The 20376-nt window shown below is 49.3% G+C and overlaps 1 protein-coding gene across 7 annotated transcripts in view; it reads right to left on the bottom strand.

The window, feature by feature from the left end:
• Positions 1 to 20376, bottom strand: part of LOC138770571 (uncharacterized) — a 277918-nt gene that overhangs the window by 70337 nt on the left and 187205 nt on the right. For all 7 annotated transcript variants that reach the window (XR_011359470.1, XR_011359472.1, XR_011359471.1 and 4 more), the window contains exons 10-11: positions 3091 to 3360; positions 1669 to 1713 (exon numbers count right to left, since the gene is read on the bottom strand). Coding sequence is in view for 3 of the 7 variants with exons in the window: in XM_069949693.1 (XP_069805794.1) it covers positions 1669 to 1713; positions 3091 to 3360 (315 nt within the window). In the remaining 4 variants the exon portion in view is untranslated. The remainder of the gene's footprint in view (positions 1 to 1668; positions 1714 to 3090; positions 3361 to 20376) is intronic.

Raw genomic sequence — 20376 nt, 5'->3', positions numbered from 1 at the left:
AAGCTTGTCTAGTTTTGACTGAGCCAGTTTGATCTCTATCTACCAGAAAAGGCAATATTGCAGCTGAATGAGATGCTAATAATTCGGCATAAATTATAATATCACAGTGAAATAGGCCTAAAATTTTGTGGGGTATTAGGTGGCTTACCTGGTTTAGGAAGGATAACAATGGTGGCTAGTAGGTTTTCCATTGGATCTGATCCAATGTGTAAATGCAACAGGTGTGGGGTAGAGATGAGAGGACCGTCGGACTTTTGGTCCGACGGCATTGGCGCTTTCTCATCATGACTTTGATCCCGGCCGCATAGTTGCGTCGCAGGAATATGCGGCCAGGATATTCCAGGGAATTCAACAGCGATTCCCTGGAATATCCTGGCCGCATATTCCTGTGAGCGCAACTATGCAATGGGGATCGCAGGCATGATGAGAGAGCGCCGTTGCCGTCGGACCAAGAGTCCGAGCACTTCACTCATCTCTAGTGTGGGGCTAAAAGGGGTGCAAATGTACAGCGATATTGGTTGAATGCTCCGTCTGGGCCTGGTGACTTCCCTTTTAGTATAGATAATTGGCATAACTTCTTGTTTGGTTAGAGGGGTGTTATGTAGGTTTAACTGTGCGTCTGTTAAAGCTGGAAGCTGGGCATAAGAAATTATTAATGTCTATATTCAATTATATTTATGTGCCATGTATACAAAAAACAAACAAACAATCTATGATATCAGCTCTACAGGTCGGACAATATGGTGCATCAAGGCAGGTCCCCTGCTGACCGCTGACATCACCTGTTTTAGGACGGAATAGTCTCAGCAGTGACAGCCTGCCCATCCAATGACTGAGATTAGTCTGTTTTGGCAGAGGGAGCGTTCAAGAGGGGACAGAGACATCGCAGGGGACCAGGAGGACACAGAAGGAGCATGGTGAGGAGAGAATAAGAAGTTTATTATGTTTGTAAATAAGGGCAGCATTTTATAAAAAATTCCAGAGTTCCCCTTAAATGTATGCAGCACGACCAGCAGAAAAAAAAGGCTCACTCTACCAACAGCAGATGGTGATGGACCATATAGAAGGGTAACCAATAGTGGTAGTATGCCAGTGTTACACCGTGCACTTCTGAGGGATACGACAAATCAGATAAAGCCACAGAGAGGTAAATGCCCTATTCCACGGAAAGATTATTGGCCGATATCGGCCGATAATCGTCCCTTGGAATTGACAGCAACGATCAGCCAACATCGTTCATATCGGCTGATCGTTGCAGTCGTTTGTTTTTCAACATGTTGAAAAACAAATGACTGATCCAGAAACGATCTGCTGCCGGTGCTCTGTGGAATAGGACTGCTGTATCCTATGGGCTGCCCGGACAATCAGCGATCCTTGGGGCAGCCCCCCCGCAGCTCCCCGTGGCCCCTCCCACACTCACCCGCTCGCTGCTGCTGCATGGAATAGCGGCAGCAGCGAGCGTGGAACGAGGAGCAAACAAGCGCTAACAGCGCTCGTTTGCTCCTCCAGTCGGCCCGTGGAATAGGGCCTTAATGTACATGCCATTTAGAGCTAGAAGGTTGTAGCCCTTAAGGCTTCAGAGAGGGTTTTTAATATGCTACAAGTTTATCAATAACAATTCAAGGCTTACCCATCTTTGTTTCCATTTAATATGATGATTATACTCACCTCCTCGGACTGAAGGCAGAGAACTTCCCTGTGCCTCAGCAACAGCTGTAAGAAATAAATATATATTGATGGGATTTGATGTCAAATAGAGAGTTATGTGATTGTGACCTCATCGATAAGGCCTTGTTCACACACTGCAGTAATGTTGCTTATCTGTCTCAGTACTACATAATTATGTAGTACAGTAATTATGCTATCATATATCACAATAATACACTCATACCATAAATATCTGTAAACAATGGTGGCGATGGTGTCAGAGGTGTTGGACCAAAGTAATAAGGCACTCTGAATGGCACAGCGCAGGCCGCAGATGGTAAATGCAGACTGGTCACTGTTGCTGGGATTGCGGAGTGCCTCAATGGTTACTGTTATCAGCAACATTTGACATGCCCTCATACAGCTGTATGGTACATCAAGTATGAACCTAAGTACTGTCCAAACACAAGCACTGGAAATGATGTACAGTATCAGCAAAGCGGTTTGCTACATTCGTCTGCTGGCTGAACTCCACTCTGGGTGCCTGGAAAAGCTGGATGCAGACCAGGACTTCTCCAAGGACTGCATCCAGTCACATTATTATGACCACTTCCTGCTATCAGCAGCACAAAGTATATTAAGGAGTAAGGGTGGTATTACACGAAGCGATTATCGTTCGAATAATCGTTCAATCGGTCGTATTTAAACGATTATCTTTAAGTGTAATAGTAGACAACGATTAAACGACGAACGATTGGTCGTTGGTCGTTTAATAGGTTTTGGATCTATTTTTATCGTTTGTCTTTTACACATCGTTCGCACATCGTTCGTTTGAATAAGATGTCGTTAGCCGTTCCCTGTTCATTCGCAAATTGAAAGGGGAGTGTTCTTGAATTTTGTTGCTCCAATATAACCGATAATCTTTCCGTGTAGTAAAACGAACGATTATTAGGCAACCGCTATTGCGATCGTTGGAGATCGTTTATCGTTAATCGAAAAAAATCGCTTCGTGTAATACCACCCTAAGATGTGGGGACAGCTTGGTGGCTATGTAAGTGGTGCAGTAGTCTGCATACATATGCTTTACTGAGTTGAGTTGCACAGATAGATGATTACTGGCCTTAGTGAGTGGGGAAATGACCCCATCACAATTAAATGACACTGAAACCATGTACCATTGATGTGAGAGATGTTGGTTATAAAAGTGAGCAAGGACGGACCGATTTCACTGGGTTAAAGTGGATCTGTCAGATGTATTCACGTTGTAAACTGCTACATGGTACCTTTCATATCTCTGTCTGTGCTTCCAGAACATAGAAAAATGTTATGTGTCTTATTGTATCGGACAGACCTATAAATCTGGGTCACTGTGTCACTATTGTGACTATTTTCTACCATCACACATTAGTCAGACTATGTATTTATACAGTGATTCCGACTTACGTATATTATCCTCATACTCCAGATCTCTGATGATCTGTCCATTGTAATTTCGGAGCACTGCATACGCCGTATACTTCTCAGTGTCCTCCCAGTGTCTGATAATATCGCACAGTTTCTCCATCTTCTCCTGGGGCGTTCTCTTCTCTATCACATCATTGTATTGTTCCTGAGTCAGTAGATCCTGGTCCCGGAGATCACGTAGAACTGGATCCACATTTATTATCCTCCTAATAAGATCTAATCGGCGGCGCTCTATAAAGGTCACCTTGTCTGTAGAGAGAGGAGAATTATGGGAGAAATGACAAAACATTATTACATGTCTGCTGATGCTTCTGTCTCGTTTCTTACTGAATATTACACTACAAGATTCTTCCTGTTCTTCACTTCTTGATATAATGTATTTGAGGTTCTAACATCCACAGATATTAGAGTCATGGTACACAGCTATTTCTCATACTCTCCATTGCAGGGTCAAGACCAGAGCTGGGACGTTTGCCTGTAGTAGTCACATTGGGATTTCCTTTGCTTTACGTCTCTGGCCAGTTACAGGACACCCATCTCTTTCATAACATTAAAGAGGCTGGCACTGTGCTGGCTACAAATGGCTATAAGTGGTATATGGCGGGTGGAGAAAGGGGGTTATTGATACACAGGGTTCGCAAAGATCTGTCTGAACTGAAGGACCGAGGTGTAGCTAGGTTTCCTGCACTCAGAGCAAATATTCACCCCCTAAATAGTCAGATTATAGCTCTTACCCATACAGCCACTACTAGCCTTTCACTGCAGCATGGGAATGACATTTACTGTACTATATAGTCCTATATAAATAAAATCACTCCCTTCAACCTACAGTCCCATTTAAGAACCTCGTCATATCATTCGATTTTAACCAACAATCTCTCTGCGTGTGTATAGACAACGATCAAATGATTAACGAAAAGTTCTTCATGTGTCATAGATCTGATCTTTTTAGTTGACCATACAATTTGTCAGCAACGGCAAACACAACCAGACAGTGGGCCCTGATCTAATCCCACCCACTGTCCCTGCCTAATTGCCTCAGTCGACCCTAGGCGGTCGCGGACAACCACGAAGACGTTCCCTGTACTGAATACGTGGAACACAAAACACGACAGACGGACAAACACAATAAAGAGAAGTCAACAAGCCAGGTCAAACCACACGGGCAACGGAGTACAGAATCGGCAAGCAAAGAATAGTCACAGGTCAGGCGGAGGGTCAAGAACACGAGAAGACAGGCAGAATAGGATATAGGGCAGGGAACGCTGGGACGGAGCAGGGGAGCTGGGACTAGAACAACTAATAGCCAGCAAATACCAGCTGGCTTTCACATTACTTTATACTGGACCAGGAGCCCGGACCAGACACTGATTGGTCCGGTCTCCTGATCCAGCAATCACTGCAGCTGCGGTGCTGCAGACCAAGTGGCAGAGCGATCTGCCACTCAGCCCGCACGAGCTGCATCAGCTGCGCTGACCGGTCAGCTGACTGACTGTCACGTGAGACCGCGGCGTCCCCGGTTACTAGGGACGCCGTCGGGTCTCCGTGACGTCACTCTGCTCCGGCGGGCGGAGCTCCGGCGGGTTCTCGAGCCGACCGCCGGAGCAGAGGCCGGGGAAGACGCCGCAGGAGCCAGGTCAGGTGAGTTCCTGACACAATTGTTATTAATTGTTCTTAAATCTTTCAGTGTATGTACACATCATTTGGACGTTCGCTGGAATCAGTGGGACTATACTTTGTGGGGTATAAAAACCTTTTCACCTAAGCGTCAGATTTAGTCTAATAGGTGTTGTCTCTCCTCACTGACAGTTTTAATGAAGCTATCATGAGGTTTGCTCAACAGCAGCTGCCAGTCAGCTGTGTATCACGGTGCTATTACACAGCGCTAGAGAGACACAATAAAGCTGTGCGATTATTGTGCAATACATTGTTACTGTTCAAATTCAAAGGGGTATTCCACTCTATTGAAACTTTTAGTATGTTGCTGCCCTTGTGGAGAACATAACAAAAAGGTTATCCTTACCTTTCTATGCTGCCCTGGTGTCCTCTACATCAGGGTTTCTCAACCTGCGGTACGCGCCGCAGGTTGAAGGGGTACGCGGGAAAGGGGGGAAAAATAAACTTTTGGTTTTAGTCCTGGGACACTGCTATCACTCAGCAGTGTCCTGGCACCTATCCCTGTGGCGGCTCTGATCTCCCTCCCTCCAGCTGGTGATGCTGTTGAGGGAGGGAGAGAAGTTAGGGCCATTCCTATCAGCCGGCGACCACGGGAGGCGCTGGCAGTGACATCCCCCGGACCCTACTCGGCTTTTGCCTCCCACCTTTTTTACAGTTCTCCTGTTAAGATATAACTAAGATTTTCACTGAATAAATCAGATCAGCTTGAACACTGAAGGCATGTGTCTTGCTTGATTCTCACGGACAGCTGTCACATCACTGATTAGGCAGCACCCAGGTATACCTGGGAGACTTTATTATAAGTCTCACCCTAACATTTTTTGGCGCCCAACGTGGGGCGTGGCCTCTACACCTCAACAGAATGCTGCACATCTGGACCATGAAGGCGACCCGAGAAGGAACGCACAGACCTGTGAAAACAGCGCTGTTAAATGGTAAGAAAGCTTATTCCTTACAGTGCTCTGTGTGTTCCTGTCCTTGGGCGCCAGGTCTGGTGAGTAGCATATTATAGACTGAGTAAAAGTGCATGGCACGACATTTGTTTAGGAAGAACCCTGCAGTATAGTTATACCTGGGCTAGCTGATTGAATGAGTGACTCCTTCTCCCTACCGGGAGAACTCTGCACCGCCCTTATAGTCGTATTCGCCCTCTGGATCTGTTCCAGTAGGAGGGAAAGGGTTCCTAGAGTATCCTTGATCCCTAGAGGACAGTCCCACAGCACTGACCTCGAAGAGGCAGAGGACGCTAGAGGACTTCAGGCTTCAATAGGGGATCACTCTTGGCCTGGTGAGCTATGGTCAGTCAAGTGTGGGTGAAGTAACGAGACTCTGGGTGTGACTGCCTTAGGGAAGATTGTATTCAACCTTTATCCCTGGTTAGTGAATAGTTATTTACTGGTTGTAAACTTGTCTTGTTTTGTTTCTGTCAGTAGTAGTGCTTGTAAGATGGAAGTTGGGAGCAAGTTTGTTGAGAAATATGCATCTGCTTGTTTCAAGTCTTGTACAGATGATGCCTTAACCCATCAATTTAATGATTTAATAAAACAGTGAGATGAGCAGAATGTAAGTAGTAAATAAAAAAAAAATCAAGTCAGAAAGAAGGCTTGTATTTGTTGTGTGTTGTAATGGTTTATATTGTCACGACATGTAAGAGTTTCTGACGTTGCATGTGTTGTTGCACTGCAGAAAATGTTTATGTTTATTTGTATTCTGGAAAGCAGGGTGAGACTTGAGCAGTTGGTACTTATGAGACAGATGTGTTCCTTATATCTCTAATATAGAGATGGTGGAGTAGAGTCTCACTTTGTAAGTGTGATGTTTTGAAGTCTAAGTTACTAGATATTCATGTTTGGAACTAATGAAGGAAATGGTCATGGATGTGATTTTTTAGTTACTTTAGAAAGGTATCAATGCAAGTGACAGAAGGTGATTTGTATTTTAATCTCCAGAATATGGTGTAGGCATGTATGTATGTGTATATATATATGTGTGTAGGTGTATATAGGGATTGAACATTGGTTTAATATTGAAGGACATTGGATTAGCATTTAATTATACTCCACAGACTGGATGGGGCCTGCAACAGTCTTGCATTTTATGGTTCCTTCCAAACTTTGTTTGATGTGTAGATTGGAGCAGGATAATAAATAAGGAGTAGAGTCTAAAGGTATCACACTCCTGGCGGATAAGCGAGATGTGGGACAATTGGTGAAGGTAACTTCAAAGATCACTTTTTGTTTTCCCTGGTAGGTTTTATTGTTTACATAGCACATCTCTAAACAATAGGCCGACCATGGAACCTTCTCTCCAAAGGAAGGAACATTTGCATAGTTACCAACACACAATGGTATCAGCCTCTTGGACCAATCAAAAAGTGAATGTTTAGTCATGAAAACCAGATTGTCCTGCTCCTGTCCAATCAAATGTTCTTCAATGTAAACCAATGAGGTAGAAATGGTATATAGACTGTGGAAGAAGGGATGATAGGGACAGACAAGATGGAGGAATAAGGAAGAACATAGAGAGGGTATGAATGAATGGAGGTAAAGCTTCTGAGTATGTAGTACATTCATTCATAACTCTATAACGTCAGAGCTAGATCTACTGGTCGTCACTCTGGGACGGAATCTAAATAAAGGCTTCATCTCTGGAAAAGAACCGAGGTTGGACTGGATTTTTACCTGGCAGTGGTAAAGGAGATTCCATGTACACATTAGATCACAACATATGGGACTTGGTTTGTACTTTGAGTAGCAAGCACGGTACAGACAGATACTTTTGCTCAGTAATAGCTCAAAGTCTGAGATTGAAATTGTAACAATTGTTGGAAGAAATAAAGTTGGGAATTGAGTTGTGTTGACTTTTTAGCAAGTTTTTTTTGTGTTATCTCTGTTGAATAAGAATGGTTTGGTACTGTGTGTTTGTCTTTCAATGAAAGTGTATGGCTATTTTGTCTTTGAGAACAATAAACTTAATCTCTATGTAAATGTAGGGTTATGGTTGTACTTTGTCCATGGTTTTGGTGTTTGTATTTTCTGTCTGTAGACCAGTTAGATAAATTATAATCTGATGGTATATGATAACTTCATGGGATTACTTATTCTATGATATAACTAATATGTCTGTGTTTTCTCTACAGGTTCTTGAAGGAGTATTGATATATATAGTATGTGTATAACCTGTTGTTATGACCCCCATAAGTGACGTAAGATGAGGGTCAAAACATCTGACTTTCCTATGCACAAGTCCACTCAATGGGGGTCATTCACTAGGAATGATCCGTCAAGTAACTGGTGAAGAGGAATCGGTGCATTGGGACAGATGAGTGAGGTTCTTTTATAGGGACAGAATAGTCTTCATAGGGGGGAATGTTGTAGAAATAAAGACAATTCTGTATATTCTATTGTTAAAGATGTCCCCCATATCCTGGACAACGCCTAGAGGGGTGTAATGTTATACTTGGCTATGTTATTATATCCCTGTATACAGGTGTATAGTGTTATACTTGGCTATGTTATTATATCCTTATAGGCCAAGTTTAAAAGGGGGGAGAGAAGGGAATTAAGCAGATGAGTTTAAACACTGCACAAACTGTTATTAATTTATTTATTTGTTGACTTGAGACAGTGAGACTTTGTTGACGAGCAGTGAGAAACCAGCGGATGGAGAGGTGGTACAGGGTGAAGATGGCATTCAAACAGTAGGTAATACACTGTGTTTGCCGGCAGCCTTGTATCCCACTGTAAGTTATCTGACAAAACCAGCAGAAGGAAGCCATGTGTAATGTGATGTAGTATCCTCACATTGGGCGGCCCAGGGGTCAACAAATATAGCAGAGAGGGTTGTGTAGAAATACATTATCTACACCTGTCATAACCTACTGTAGGTAACCCAATAAAGGTGCCTGTCTGCATAGTCTGTGACCATCTTGCCTGTTCCAGGGAATGTAAGCGGACTTCATCCACCTGCCATAGGAGGTCCGTATAGGTGTGTCCTTGTCTGTATTGATGTCGTCCTTACAGGTTAGCTGAATGTCAACCACAGCTATGTGAGAGAACAAAGCCAAGAAGCAATGTCTGAGGTGAGACTAGTGGCCTCATAGCAGGAAAGAGGCCAGGAGTCCGAGCGGCTTTATCAGTCATAAGACAGGTTTAAGGATCCATAGCAATGCCGCTAACTCTGACAAAAAGGATCATGTGATATGTGATTTCCATGAAAAGGCTTTGAAACCTTAGGTAATGTATAGTTTACACCTTGTCTTTATTTCTATGGTGGTTATTTTATGTATAATATGTGATGATCTCAGTGACACAAGAGACAACTCAGTAGGATCCAAATACACCAGTAATAATTGAACGGTTAATGTATGTTAGTGTAGTATAGTATATACAGGAAGAAATGGGACCAGTCATTAGACCTGTGTGATCTGATCATAAAGATGTTTTCTAGATACAAAATGAGGTAGAAACATGGAAGATTGTTGGCAGAGAGAGACCACCCTAGTCTGCCCTATTAGTATTTCCTTCCAGTTATTGCAGGTCTACCTACCTCATCTGCTGATAGTTTGGTTCAAGCATCTACTACTCTCAATACAATAATATTTCCTTGTGTTGTTTTTGGCCTTTCCCCCAACTAACCTCAGACTTTGTCCCCTTGTATTCAGTTTCTTATTACAACCACCCTCTTCTTCTTGCTGATATGATATAAGATGGAGGATTCCTCCTCACCAAGCGCATTATTTTACATTTGGAAACACTGAACTACAGAGTCCCTGAAGTTTTGACCCACATATTTATAATGATACCTTAGGGGTGTCAAATGGGGGGGGGGGGTACCTGATGATATTAAGGCCGGGGCCGGGGAAAAGCTGGATTTAAATCACTGATCCCTATAATAACAGTAATAAGAATGTTGATTGGATAAACTACACCCAAGAGGCTAATATGAAGCTGATAATAGGGAGCCAACAGGGAGAGCGGGTGGGGAGACAATTATCATTTCTGAATCCTATAAACTTACTTATGGGTATAGGAGGGCAGCTTATATGTGTACTTCAAGCTCTTTTTCCACTCACCTTATGTCTATTTATATTATATGTAATCGTGAGACTAAAATGTGTTTCGGTTTATGTGCATGCAAGAAAACTGTGACAAAACTGTGGATATCATACACTATGGAGGTCCAGGACAAGGATATCATACACTATGGAGGTCCAGGACAAGGATATCATACACTATGGAGGTCCAGGACAAGGATATCATACACTATGGAGGTCCAGGACAAGGATATCATACACTATGGAGGTCCAGGACAAGGATATCATACACTATGGAGCAGGGCCGTTTCTTGCGCCGGGCAGGCCGGGCGCCGGCAGCTAGGGGGCGCTGGTAGCACCCCCGGGACCTCACCCAGCGGGATTAAATAGCGTGCCACGCGCCCCCCAGCCACAGACAGTCACCTGGCCAGGCCGCCGATGCCCGCCCCTTCCCCCAGACCGCGCTCTTTTGAGCGCCAATCCCCTGTTCGGTCTGCCTCTCCCGCCCCCCCCCCGCATCCAACCCGCCCGGACCTAAACACCTGCTCTGGCCGCTGCCCGCACCCGACACCCGTAACCACGCCCCCTGCTCGCATCCCGGCTGCATAAACAAACCCCCCCCCCCTCCCCCTCGTGCGCCTGGACGTGATTTCTCCCTCCAGCAGGCGAAGGCTCCGTCCCCGCGGTGTTAGGCTGGAGAACTGAAGATCCGAAGATAGATGGAACCACCAGGTTTAGATGAGTATAATTGTTTTTTGCTGGGCAATGCAGGGGATGGGGAAAGAGCACAGTATTATATTTGGGACAGCAAAGGGACAGTAGTATAATTGGGACAGCACAGGGGGACAGTATTACAGGGGGACAGTATTACAATGGGAAAGCATTACAATGGAACAGTATTACAGGGGGCCAGTATTACAATGGGACAGTATTACAATGGGACAGTATTACAGGGGGACAGTATTACAATGGGACAGTATTACAGGGGGACAGTATTACAATGGGACAGTATTACAGGGGGACAGTATTACAATGTGACAGTATTACAATGGGACAGCATTACAATGGGGCAGTATTACAGGGGGACAGTATTACAGGGGGACAGTATTACAGGGGGACAGTATTACAATGGGAAAGCATTACAATGGAACAGTATTGCAGGGGGACAGTATTACAGGGGGACAGTATTACAATGGGACAGTATTACAGGGGGACAGTATTACAATGGGACAGTATTACAATGGGACAGCACAGGGGGACAATATTACAATGTGACAGTATTACAGGGGGACAGTATTACAGGGGGACAGTATTACAATGGGACAGCATAACAATGGGACAGCATTACAATGGGACAGCATTACAATGGAACATTATTACAGGGGGACAGTATTACAGGGGGACAGTATTACAATGGGACAGCATTACAATGGGGCAGTATTACAGGGGGACAGTATTACAATGGGACAGCATTACAATGGGACAGTATTACAATAGGACAGCACAGGGGGACAGTATTACAATGGGACAGCATTACAATGGGACAGCATTACAATGGGACAGTATTACAGGGGGACGGTATTACAATGGGGACAGCACAAGGGACAGTATTACAATGGGAACAGAACATGGGGACAGTATTACTTTGGGAACAGCACAGGGGGACAGTATTACAATGGGGACACAGCTCGGGGGACAGTATTTCAATGGGGACAGCACAAGGGACAGTATTACAATGGCGACAGCACGGTGGACAGAGCACACATGGACAGTATTACAATGGGGACAGAGCACAGGGGCATTATTACAATTGGGACAAAGCACAGATGACAGTATTACAATGGGGACAGAGCACAGTGGTACATTACTATATGGGGACACAGCAGGAGGCATTATTACTATATGGAGGGCACAGCAGGAGGCATTATTACTATATGGAGGGCACAGCAGGAGGCATTATTACTATATGGAGGGCACAGCAGGCGACATTACTATATGGAAGGCACAGCAGGAAACATTACTATGTGGGGGCACAGCAGGAAACATTATTACTATATGGAGACACAGCAGGAGACATTATTACTATATGGAGGCACAGCAGGGGACATTATTACTATATCAAAGCACAGCAGTAGGGGACATTATTACTATATGGGGTACAGCAGGGGATCCTCTATACAGGAGGCAACCCACACACCTACTGATTCTACTGCACATGACACAAAAATGTAGAAGGAAGTTGTTGTAAGTGCGGAGCCTAAGATGTTTTTTTCTGGTAGGTTCAGAAGAGATGAATTGTAGCTGCAAGAAATTATCATGGTGGTCTGCGCCAGAAGGAGAGGAAAAGTAAAGTGCCGCCTCAGGTCAAAGAAGACGTCACCTTTGAGTCACTGTATGACTTTTGAAAGGTTGGGTAACACTTCTGTAGTACACACACAGCTTCTTTCTAGCAACAACCCGATCCAACTCCCCCTCCCCCCCACATGGGGGGGGGGGGGGGCGCTTCTATTACGGTTCGCCCTGTAGTCAAAATTACCTAGAAACTGCCCTGCTATGGAGGTCCAGGACAAGGATATCATACACTATGGAGCTCTAGGACAAGGACTCTCTCAACAGTATAAAGGACTGATTGAACCCTTGCACGTCCTTCAACCACTGTGCCTTGTGGAGTCCGGCAAAGAACTATAAAGAATGGACAATGGGGGTGAATGGGAGGTGGATGGGGGTTAAAATGGGGGAAAATGTGGAATTGAGAGTGTATTTTATATGTGTTATTGTGGAGTTGAGAGGACGTTTTGTCTCTGTTCCTCCATTCTATATTCTTAAAATGTGAATAATGCTGTGTATGCAACTACTGGGAAAGAGGCCCCCACTCTGTCTATTTACCATCTATATTACAAGGAGAACTTGTTTTTTCCTTGGCTCTTTTATTTACTTTAGGGTCTGAGGATCCTTGACTATAGATAAGGGCAAAGACAACTGGGGACAAATATCATGGCTGCTCTTGCAAAATATGTAAACAACCTGTGGCCTCCCACCTTTTTTCTAAGTTCTCCTGTTAAGATATTAAGATTTTCACTGAATAAATCAGATCAGCTTGAACACTGAAGGCATGTGTCTTGGTTTATTCTCATGGACAGCTGTCACATCACTGTTTAGGCAGCACCCAGGTATAGCTGGGAGACTTTATTATAAGTCACACCCTAACACATAGTATCCCGACTCCCCTTCCCTTCCGGACCGCACTCTGAGGATAGTGGCAGCCCGCCCTCCCCCTGGCTAAGCATCGATTAGGAAGGAGGGCACGGGTGTTTTGCGGCGATTGCGCCCCTGACACCGAGAGCGCATAGCACTCCATCCCAGGACCCATCACCCGATGCTGAGCCAGGGGGATGGCGGGCTGCCGCTATCTTCAGAGTGGGGTCCGGGGGATGTCACTGCCAGCACCTCCCGTGGTCGCCAGCTGATAGGAACGGCCTTGACTTCTCTTCCTCCCCCAGCAGCATCACGCACTGGCTGGTGTTATGGGGTGCTTTGCTTCCAACATCAAATTCAACCCCCTTTCACCTCCTCTCCCCCCTTCTCCTCCTCTCTGCCCCCACTGCCTCCTCTCACGCCCCATCATCTCCTCTCTCCCCATTACCTCCTCTCACTCCCATCACCGCCTCCCTCTCACTCCCATCATCTACTCTCCTCCTCATCATCTCCTCTCCCCCATCACCTCCTCCTCTCACCATCAACTCTTCTCACCCCATCACCTCCTCTCACCCCCATCATCTCCTCTCTGCCCCATCATCTCCTCCTCTCACCCCCATCATCTCCTCTCACATCCATCATCTCCTCTGACCCCCCCATCATCATCTCCTCTCACCCCCCATCATCTCCTCTCACCCCCATCATCATCTCCTCTCACCCCAATCACCTCCTCTCACCCCATCACCTCCTCCTCTCCCCTCCATCATCTCTTCTCCCCCATCATCTTCTCTCACCCCCCCATCACGTCCTCTGACCCCCATCATCTCCTCCTCCTCTCTCCCCCCATCATCTCCTCTCACCCCCATCACCTCCTCCTCTCACCCCCATCACCTCCTCCTCTCACCCCATCTCCTCCTCTCTCCCCCATCACCTCCTCCTCTCACCTCCATCTCCTCCTCTCACCCCCATCACCTCCTCTCACCCCCATCTCCTCCTCTCTCCCCCATCATCTCCTCCTCTCACCCTCATCATCTCCTCTCACCCCCACCTCCTCCTCTCACCCCTATCTCCTCCTCTCACCCCCATCACTTCCTCTCCCCCCATCTCCTCCTCTCACCCCCCATCTCCTCCTCTCTCCCCCATCATCTCCTCCTCTCCCCCCATCTCCTCCTCTCCCCCCATCTCCTCCTCTCACCCCCATCTCCTCCTCCTCCTCTCATGCCCATCACCTCCTCTCACCCCCATCTCCTCCTCTCTCCATCATCTCCTCCTCTCACCCCCATCACCTCCTCTCACCCCCCATCTCCTCCTCTCTCCCCATCATCTCCTCCTCTCACCCCATCACCTCCTCTCACCCCCATCACCTCCTCCTCTCACCCCCATCTCCTCCTCTCTCCCCCATCTCCTTCTCTCACCCCATCTCCTCTTACCCCATCACCTCCTCTCACCCCCATCTCCTCCTCTCACCCCCATCTCCTCCTCCTCTCACCCCATCATCTCCTCTCTGCCCCATCATCTTCTCTCACCCCCCATCATCTCCTCTCACCCCCATCATCTTTTCTCACCCCCATCATCTCCTCTCACCCCCATCATCTCCTCTCACCCCCATCACCTCCTCCTCTCACCCCCATCACCTCCTCTCACCCCCATCTCCTCCTCTCACCCCATCACCTCCTCTCATCCCCATCTCCTCCTCTCATCCCATCACCTCCTCTCACCCCCATCTCCTCCTCTCATCCCCATCACCTCCTCTCACCCCCATCTCCTCCTCTCATCCCCATCACCTTCTCTCACCCCCATCTCCTCCTCTCATCCCCATCACCTCCTCTCACCCCCATCACCTCCCCTCTCACCCCATCACCTCCTCCTCTCACCCCCATCACCTCCCCTCTCACCCCATCACCTCCTCCTCTCACCCCATCACCTCCTCCTCTCACCCCCATCTCCTCCCCTCTCACCCCATCACCTCCTCTCTCACCCCCATCACCTCCTCTCTCACCCCATCACCTCCTCTCTCACCCCCATCATCTCCTCTCACCCCCATCATCTCCTCTCACCCCCATCATCACCTCCTCTCACCCCCATCACCTCCTCTCACCCCCATCATCTCCTCTCACCCCATCACCTCCTCCTCTCACCCCCCATCTCCTCCCCTCTCACCCCCATCTCCTCCCCTCTCACCCCATCACCTCCTCCTCTCTCACCCCATCACCTCCTCCTCTCACCCCATCACCTCCTCTCTCACCCCCATCATCTCCTCTCACCCCCATCATCTCCTCTCACCCCCATCATCACCTCCTCTCACCCCCATCACCTCCTCTCACCCCCATCATCTCCTCTCACCCCCATCATCTCCTCTCACCCCATCACCTCCTCCTCTCACCCCCATCACCTCCTCCTCTCACCCCATCTCCTCCCCTCTCACCCCCATCTCCTCCCCTCTCACCCCCATCTCCTCCCCTCTCACCCCATCACCTCCTCCTCTCTCACCCCATCACCTCTCACCCCATCACCTCCTCTCTCACCCCCATCATCTCCTCTCACCCCCATCATCTCCTCTCACCCCCATCATCACCTCCTCTCACCCCCATCACCTCCTCTCACCCCCATCATCTCCTCTCACCCCCATCACCTCCTCCTCTCACCCCCATCACCTCCTCCTCTCACCCCCATCTCCTCCTCTCACCCCATCACCTCCTCTCACCCCCATCTCCTCCTCTCACCCCATCTCCTCCTCTCTCACCCCATCTCCTCCTCTCACCCCATCACCTCCTCCTCTCACCCCATCACCTCCTCTCTCACCCCCATCTCCTCCTCTCACCCCCATCATCTCCTCTCACCCCCATCATCTCCTCTCACCCCATCACCTCCCCTCTCACCCCATCACCTCCTCCTCTCACCCCATCACCTCCTCCTCTCACCCCCATCTCCTCCTCTCACCCCATCACCTCCTCCTCTCACCCCATCACCTCCTCCTCTCACCCCCATCATCTCCTCTCACCCCCATCATCTCCTCTCAATGTAAATGTAAATGCAGCAGATATATAATTCCTATTATGCCACAGCAGTTGTAGTGTGGTAGTCAAATATTGTAGGCTAGAGCTACTAAGAGAACTACAACTCCTATCATGCTCTGATATGTTTGTTGTTATGGGAGTAGTAGTTCTGCTAAGCGTTACATCCACGGCCAGACTGGCCATAGGGCTAGTCTGGCAAATGCCAGAGGGGCCGGCCCCTCTGCGGGCCGGTCCGGCCCCGTCCGTGCCCGTCTACTTCCTCTGTCAAAGCATTTGTGCAAAATCACGGTAAAATTACCTCGATTTTACACAAATTCAGCAGCCTGCAATAATGTATATAAGGGGCCATAGCTGATTCCCCTGCTCAGAGGCCATAGAGCAGGCATGTCCAAACTTTTTTCGAAGAGTGCCAAATTTGATGAAGTGAACATGTGTGAGGGCCGACCATTTTACATGCTACATGCTATATGCTTTATAACACAGGCAGATAATAGCAAGCTGGATACCTGGGGGGCCGTAAAAGTTCGGAACGCGGAACGCGGGCCGCAAATGGCCCTCCAGCCGGACTTTGGACATGCCTGTCATAGAGTGATGGTAGATGCTAGAATGTATCCTCTCCTTTGAGGTGTGATGTCACCAGGAGGGGCGGGGCCTCGACCGGAAGTAGGAAGCAGTGAGCTGCTGCACCATTCACTGTGCAGAAACAGAGTGAAGGAAGCTGCAATATCCATAGTAGCATGGAGGGGTATACAGGGGGAGAGGACTGGTGTGTGTGGGGTCTGTATACAGGGGGAGAGGACTGGTGTGTGTGGGGTCTGTATACAGGGGGAGAGGACTGGTGTGTGGGGTCTGTATACAGGGGGAGAGGACTGGTGGTGGGGGGTCTATATACAGGGGAGAGGACTGGTGTGTGGGGTCTGTATACAGGGGGAGAGGACAGGCGTGTGTGTGGGGGTCTGTATACAGGGGGAGAGGACTGGTGGTGGGGTCTGTATACAGGGGAGAGGACTGGTGTGTGTGGGGGTCTGTATACAGGGGGAGAGGACTGGTGTGTGTGGGGTCTGTATACAGGGGGAGAGGACTGGTGGTGGGGTCTGTATACAGGGGGAGAGGACTGGTGGTGGGGGGTCTATATACAGGGGGAGAGGACTGGTGTGTGTGGTCTGTATACAGGGGGAGAGGACTGGTGTGTGTGTGGTCTGTATACAGGGGGAGAGGACTGGTGTGTGTGGGGTCTGTATACAGGGGGAGAGGACTGGTGTGTGGGGTCTGTATACAGGGGGAGAGGAATGGTGTGTGGGGTCTGTATACAGGGGGAGAGGACTGGTGTGTGGGGTCTGTATACAGGGGGAGAGGACTGGTGTGTGTGGGGTCTGTATACAGGGGGAGAGGAATGGTGTGTGGGGTCTGTATACAGGGGGAGAGGATTGATGTGTGGGGTCTGTATACAGGGGGAGAGGACTGGTGTGTGTGGGGTCTGTATACAGGGGAGAGGACTGGTGTGTGGGGTCTGTATACAGGGGAGAGGACTGGTGTGTGGGGTCTGTATACAGGGGGAGAGGAATGGTGTGTGGGGTCTGTATACAGGGGGAGAGGACTGGTGTGTGGGGGTCTGTATACAGGGGGAGAGGACTGGTGTGTGTGGGGTCTGTATACAGGGGAGAGGACTGGTGTGTGGGGTCTGTATACAGGGGAGAGGACTGGTGTGTGGGGTCTGTATACAGGGGAGAGGACTGGTGTGTGTGGGGTCTGTATACAGGGGGAGAGGAATGGTGTGTGGGGTCTGTATACAGGGGGAGAGGATTGATGTGTGGGGTCTGTATACAGGGGGAGAGGACTGGTGTGTGTGGGGTCTGTATACAGGGTAGAGGACTGGTGTGTGTGGGGTCTGTATACAGGGGAGAGGACTGGTGTGTGGGGTCTGTATACAGGGGGAGAGGAATGGTGTGTGGGGTCTGTATACAGGGGAGAGGACTGGTGTGTGTGGGGTCTGTATACAGGGGGAGAGGACTGGTGTGTGGTGTCTGTATACAGGGGGAGAGGACTGGTGTGGGGTCTGTATACAGGGGGAGAGGAATGGTGTGTGGGGTCTGTATACAGGGGAGAGGACTGGTGTGTGTGGGGTCTGTATACAGGGGGAGAGGACTGGTGTGTGGTGTCTGTATACAGGGGGAGAGGACTGGTGTGTGGTCTGTATACAGGGGAGAGGACTGGTGGTGGGGGGTCTGTATACAGGGGAGAGGACTGGTGTGTGTGGGGTCTGTATACAGGGGGAGAGGACTGGTGTGTGAAGTCTGTATACAGGGGGAGAGGACTGGTGTGTGTGGTCTGTATACAGGGGGACAGGACTGGTGTGTGGGGTCTGTATACAGGGGGAGAGGACTGGTGTGTGGGGTCTGTATACAGGGGGAGAGGACTGGTGTGGGGGGGTCTGTATACAGGGGGAGAGCACTGGTGTGGGGGGTCTATACAGGGGGAGAGGACTGGGGTCTGTATACAGGGGGAGAGGACTGGTGTGTGTGGTCTGTATACAGAAGGAGAGGACTGTGTGTGGGGTCTGTATACAGGGGAGAGGACTGGTGTGTGGGGTCTGTATACAGGGGGAGAGGACTGGTGTGTGGGGGGGTCTGTATACAGGGGGAGAGGACTGGTGTGGGGGTGTCTGTATACAGTATACAGACCCCACATACCAGTCCTCTCCCCTGTATACAGACCCCACACACACCAGTCCTCTCCCCTGTATACAGACCCCCCACCACCAGTCCTCTCCCCTGTATACAGACCCCCCACCACCAGTCCTCTCCCCTGTATACAGACCCCACACACCAGTCCTCTCCCCCTGTATATAGACCCCCCACACACCAGTCCTCTCCCCCTGTATACAGACCCCACACCAGTCCTCTCCCCCTGTATACAGATACCCCCCCACACACACCAGTCCTCTCCCCTGTATACAGACCCCACACACGCCTGTCCTCTCCCCCTGTATACAGACCCCCCCACACACCAGTCCTATCCCCTGTATACAGACACCCCCACACACCAGTCCTATCCCCTGTATACAGACACCCCCACACACCAGTCCTCTCCCCCTGTATACAGACCCCCACACACCAGTCCTCACCCCTGTATACAGACCACACACCAGTCCTCTCCTCCTGTATACAGACCCCACACACCAGTCCTCTCCTCCTGTATACAGACTACACACACCAGTATTCTCCCCTGTATACAGACCCCTTTACACCAGTCTTCTCCCCTGTATACAGACCCCACACACACCAGTCCTCTGCCCCTGTATACAGTCCCACACACACCAGTCCTCTCCCCTGTATACAGACCCCCACACACCAGTCCTCACCCCTGTATACAGACCCCCCACCACCAGTCCTCTCCCCTGTATACAGACCCCCCACCACCAGTCCTTTCCCCTGTATATAGACCCCCCACCACCAGTCCTCTCCCCTGTATACAGACCCCACACACCAGTCCTCTCCCCCTGTATATAGACCCCCCACACACCAGTCCTCTCCCCTGTATACAGACCCCACACACGCCTGTCCTCTCCCCCTGTATACAGACCCCCCACACACCAGTCCTCTCCCCTGTATACAGACCCCCCACACACCAGTCCTCTCCCCCTGTATACAGACCCCCACACACCAGTCCTCTCCCCTGTATACAGACCCCCCACACACCAGTCCTCTCCCCTGTATACAGACCCCCCACACACCAGTCCTCTCCCCTGTATACAGACCCCACACACACCAGTCCTCTCCCCCTGTATACTGATCCTACACACAGCAGTCCTCTCCCCTGTATACAGACCCCACACACACCAGTCCTCTCCCCTGTATACTGATCCTACACACAGCAGTCCTCTCCCCTGTATACAGACCCCACACACACCAGTCCTCTCCCCTGTATACAGACTCCACACACACCAGTCCTCTCCCCTGTATACAGACCCCCCACCACCAGTCCTCTCCCCTGTATACAGACCCCACACACACCAGTCCTCTCCCCTGTATACAGACCCCACACCCCAGTCCTCTCCCCTGTATACAGACCCCCCACCACCAGTCCTCTCCCCTGTATACAGACCCCACACACCAGTCCTCTCCCCCTGTATACAGACCCCACACCAGTCCTCTCCCCCTGTATACAGACCCCACACCAGTCCTCTCCCCCTGTATACAGATACCCCCCCACACACACCAGTCCTCTCCCCTGTATACAGACCCCACACACGCCTGTCCTCTCCCCCTGTATACAGACCCCCCACACACCAGTCCTCTCCCCTGTATACAGACCCCCCACCACCAGTCCTCTCCCCTGTAT

The sequence above is a fragment of the Dendropsophus ebraccatus genome, chromosome 1 (assembly GCF_027789765.1).
Source record: "Dendropsophus ebraccatus isolate aDenEbr1 chromosome 1, aDenEbr1.pat, whole genome shotgun sequence".
NCBI classification, from domain to species: domain Eukaryota; kingdom Metazoa; phylum Chordata; class Amphibia; order Anura; family Hylidae; genus Dendropsophus; species Dendropsophus ebraccatus.
This window is presented reverse-complemented; position numbering and strand designations above follow the sequence as displayed.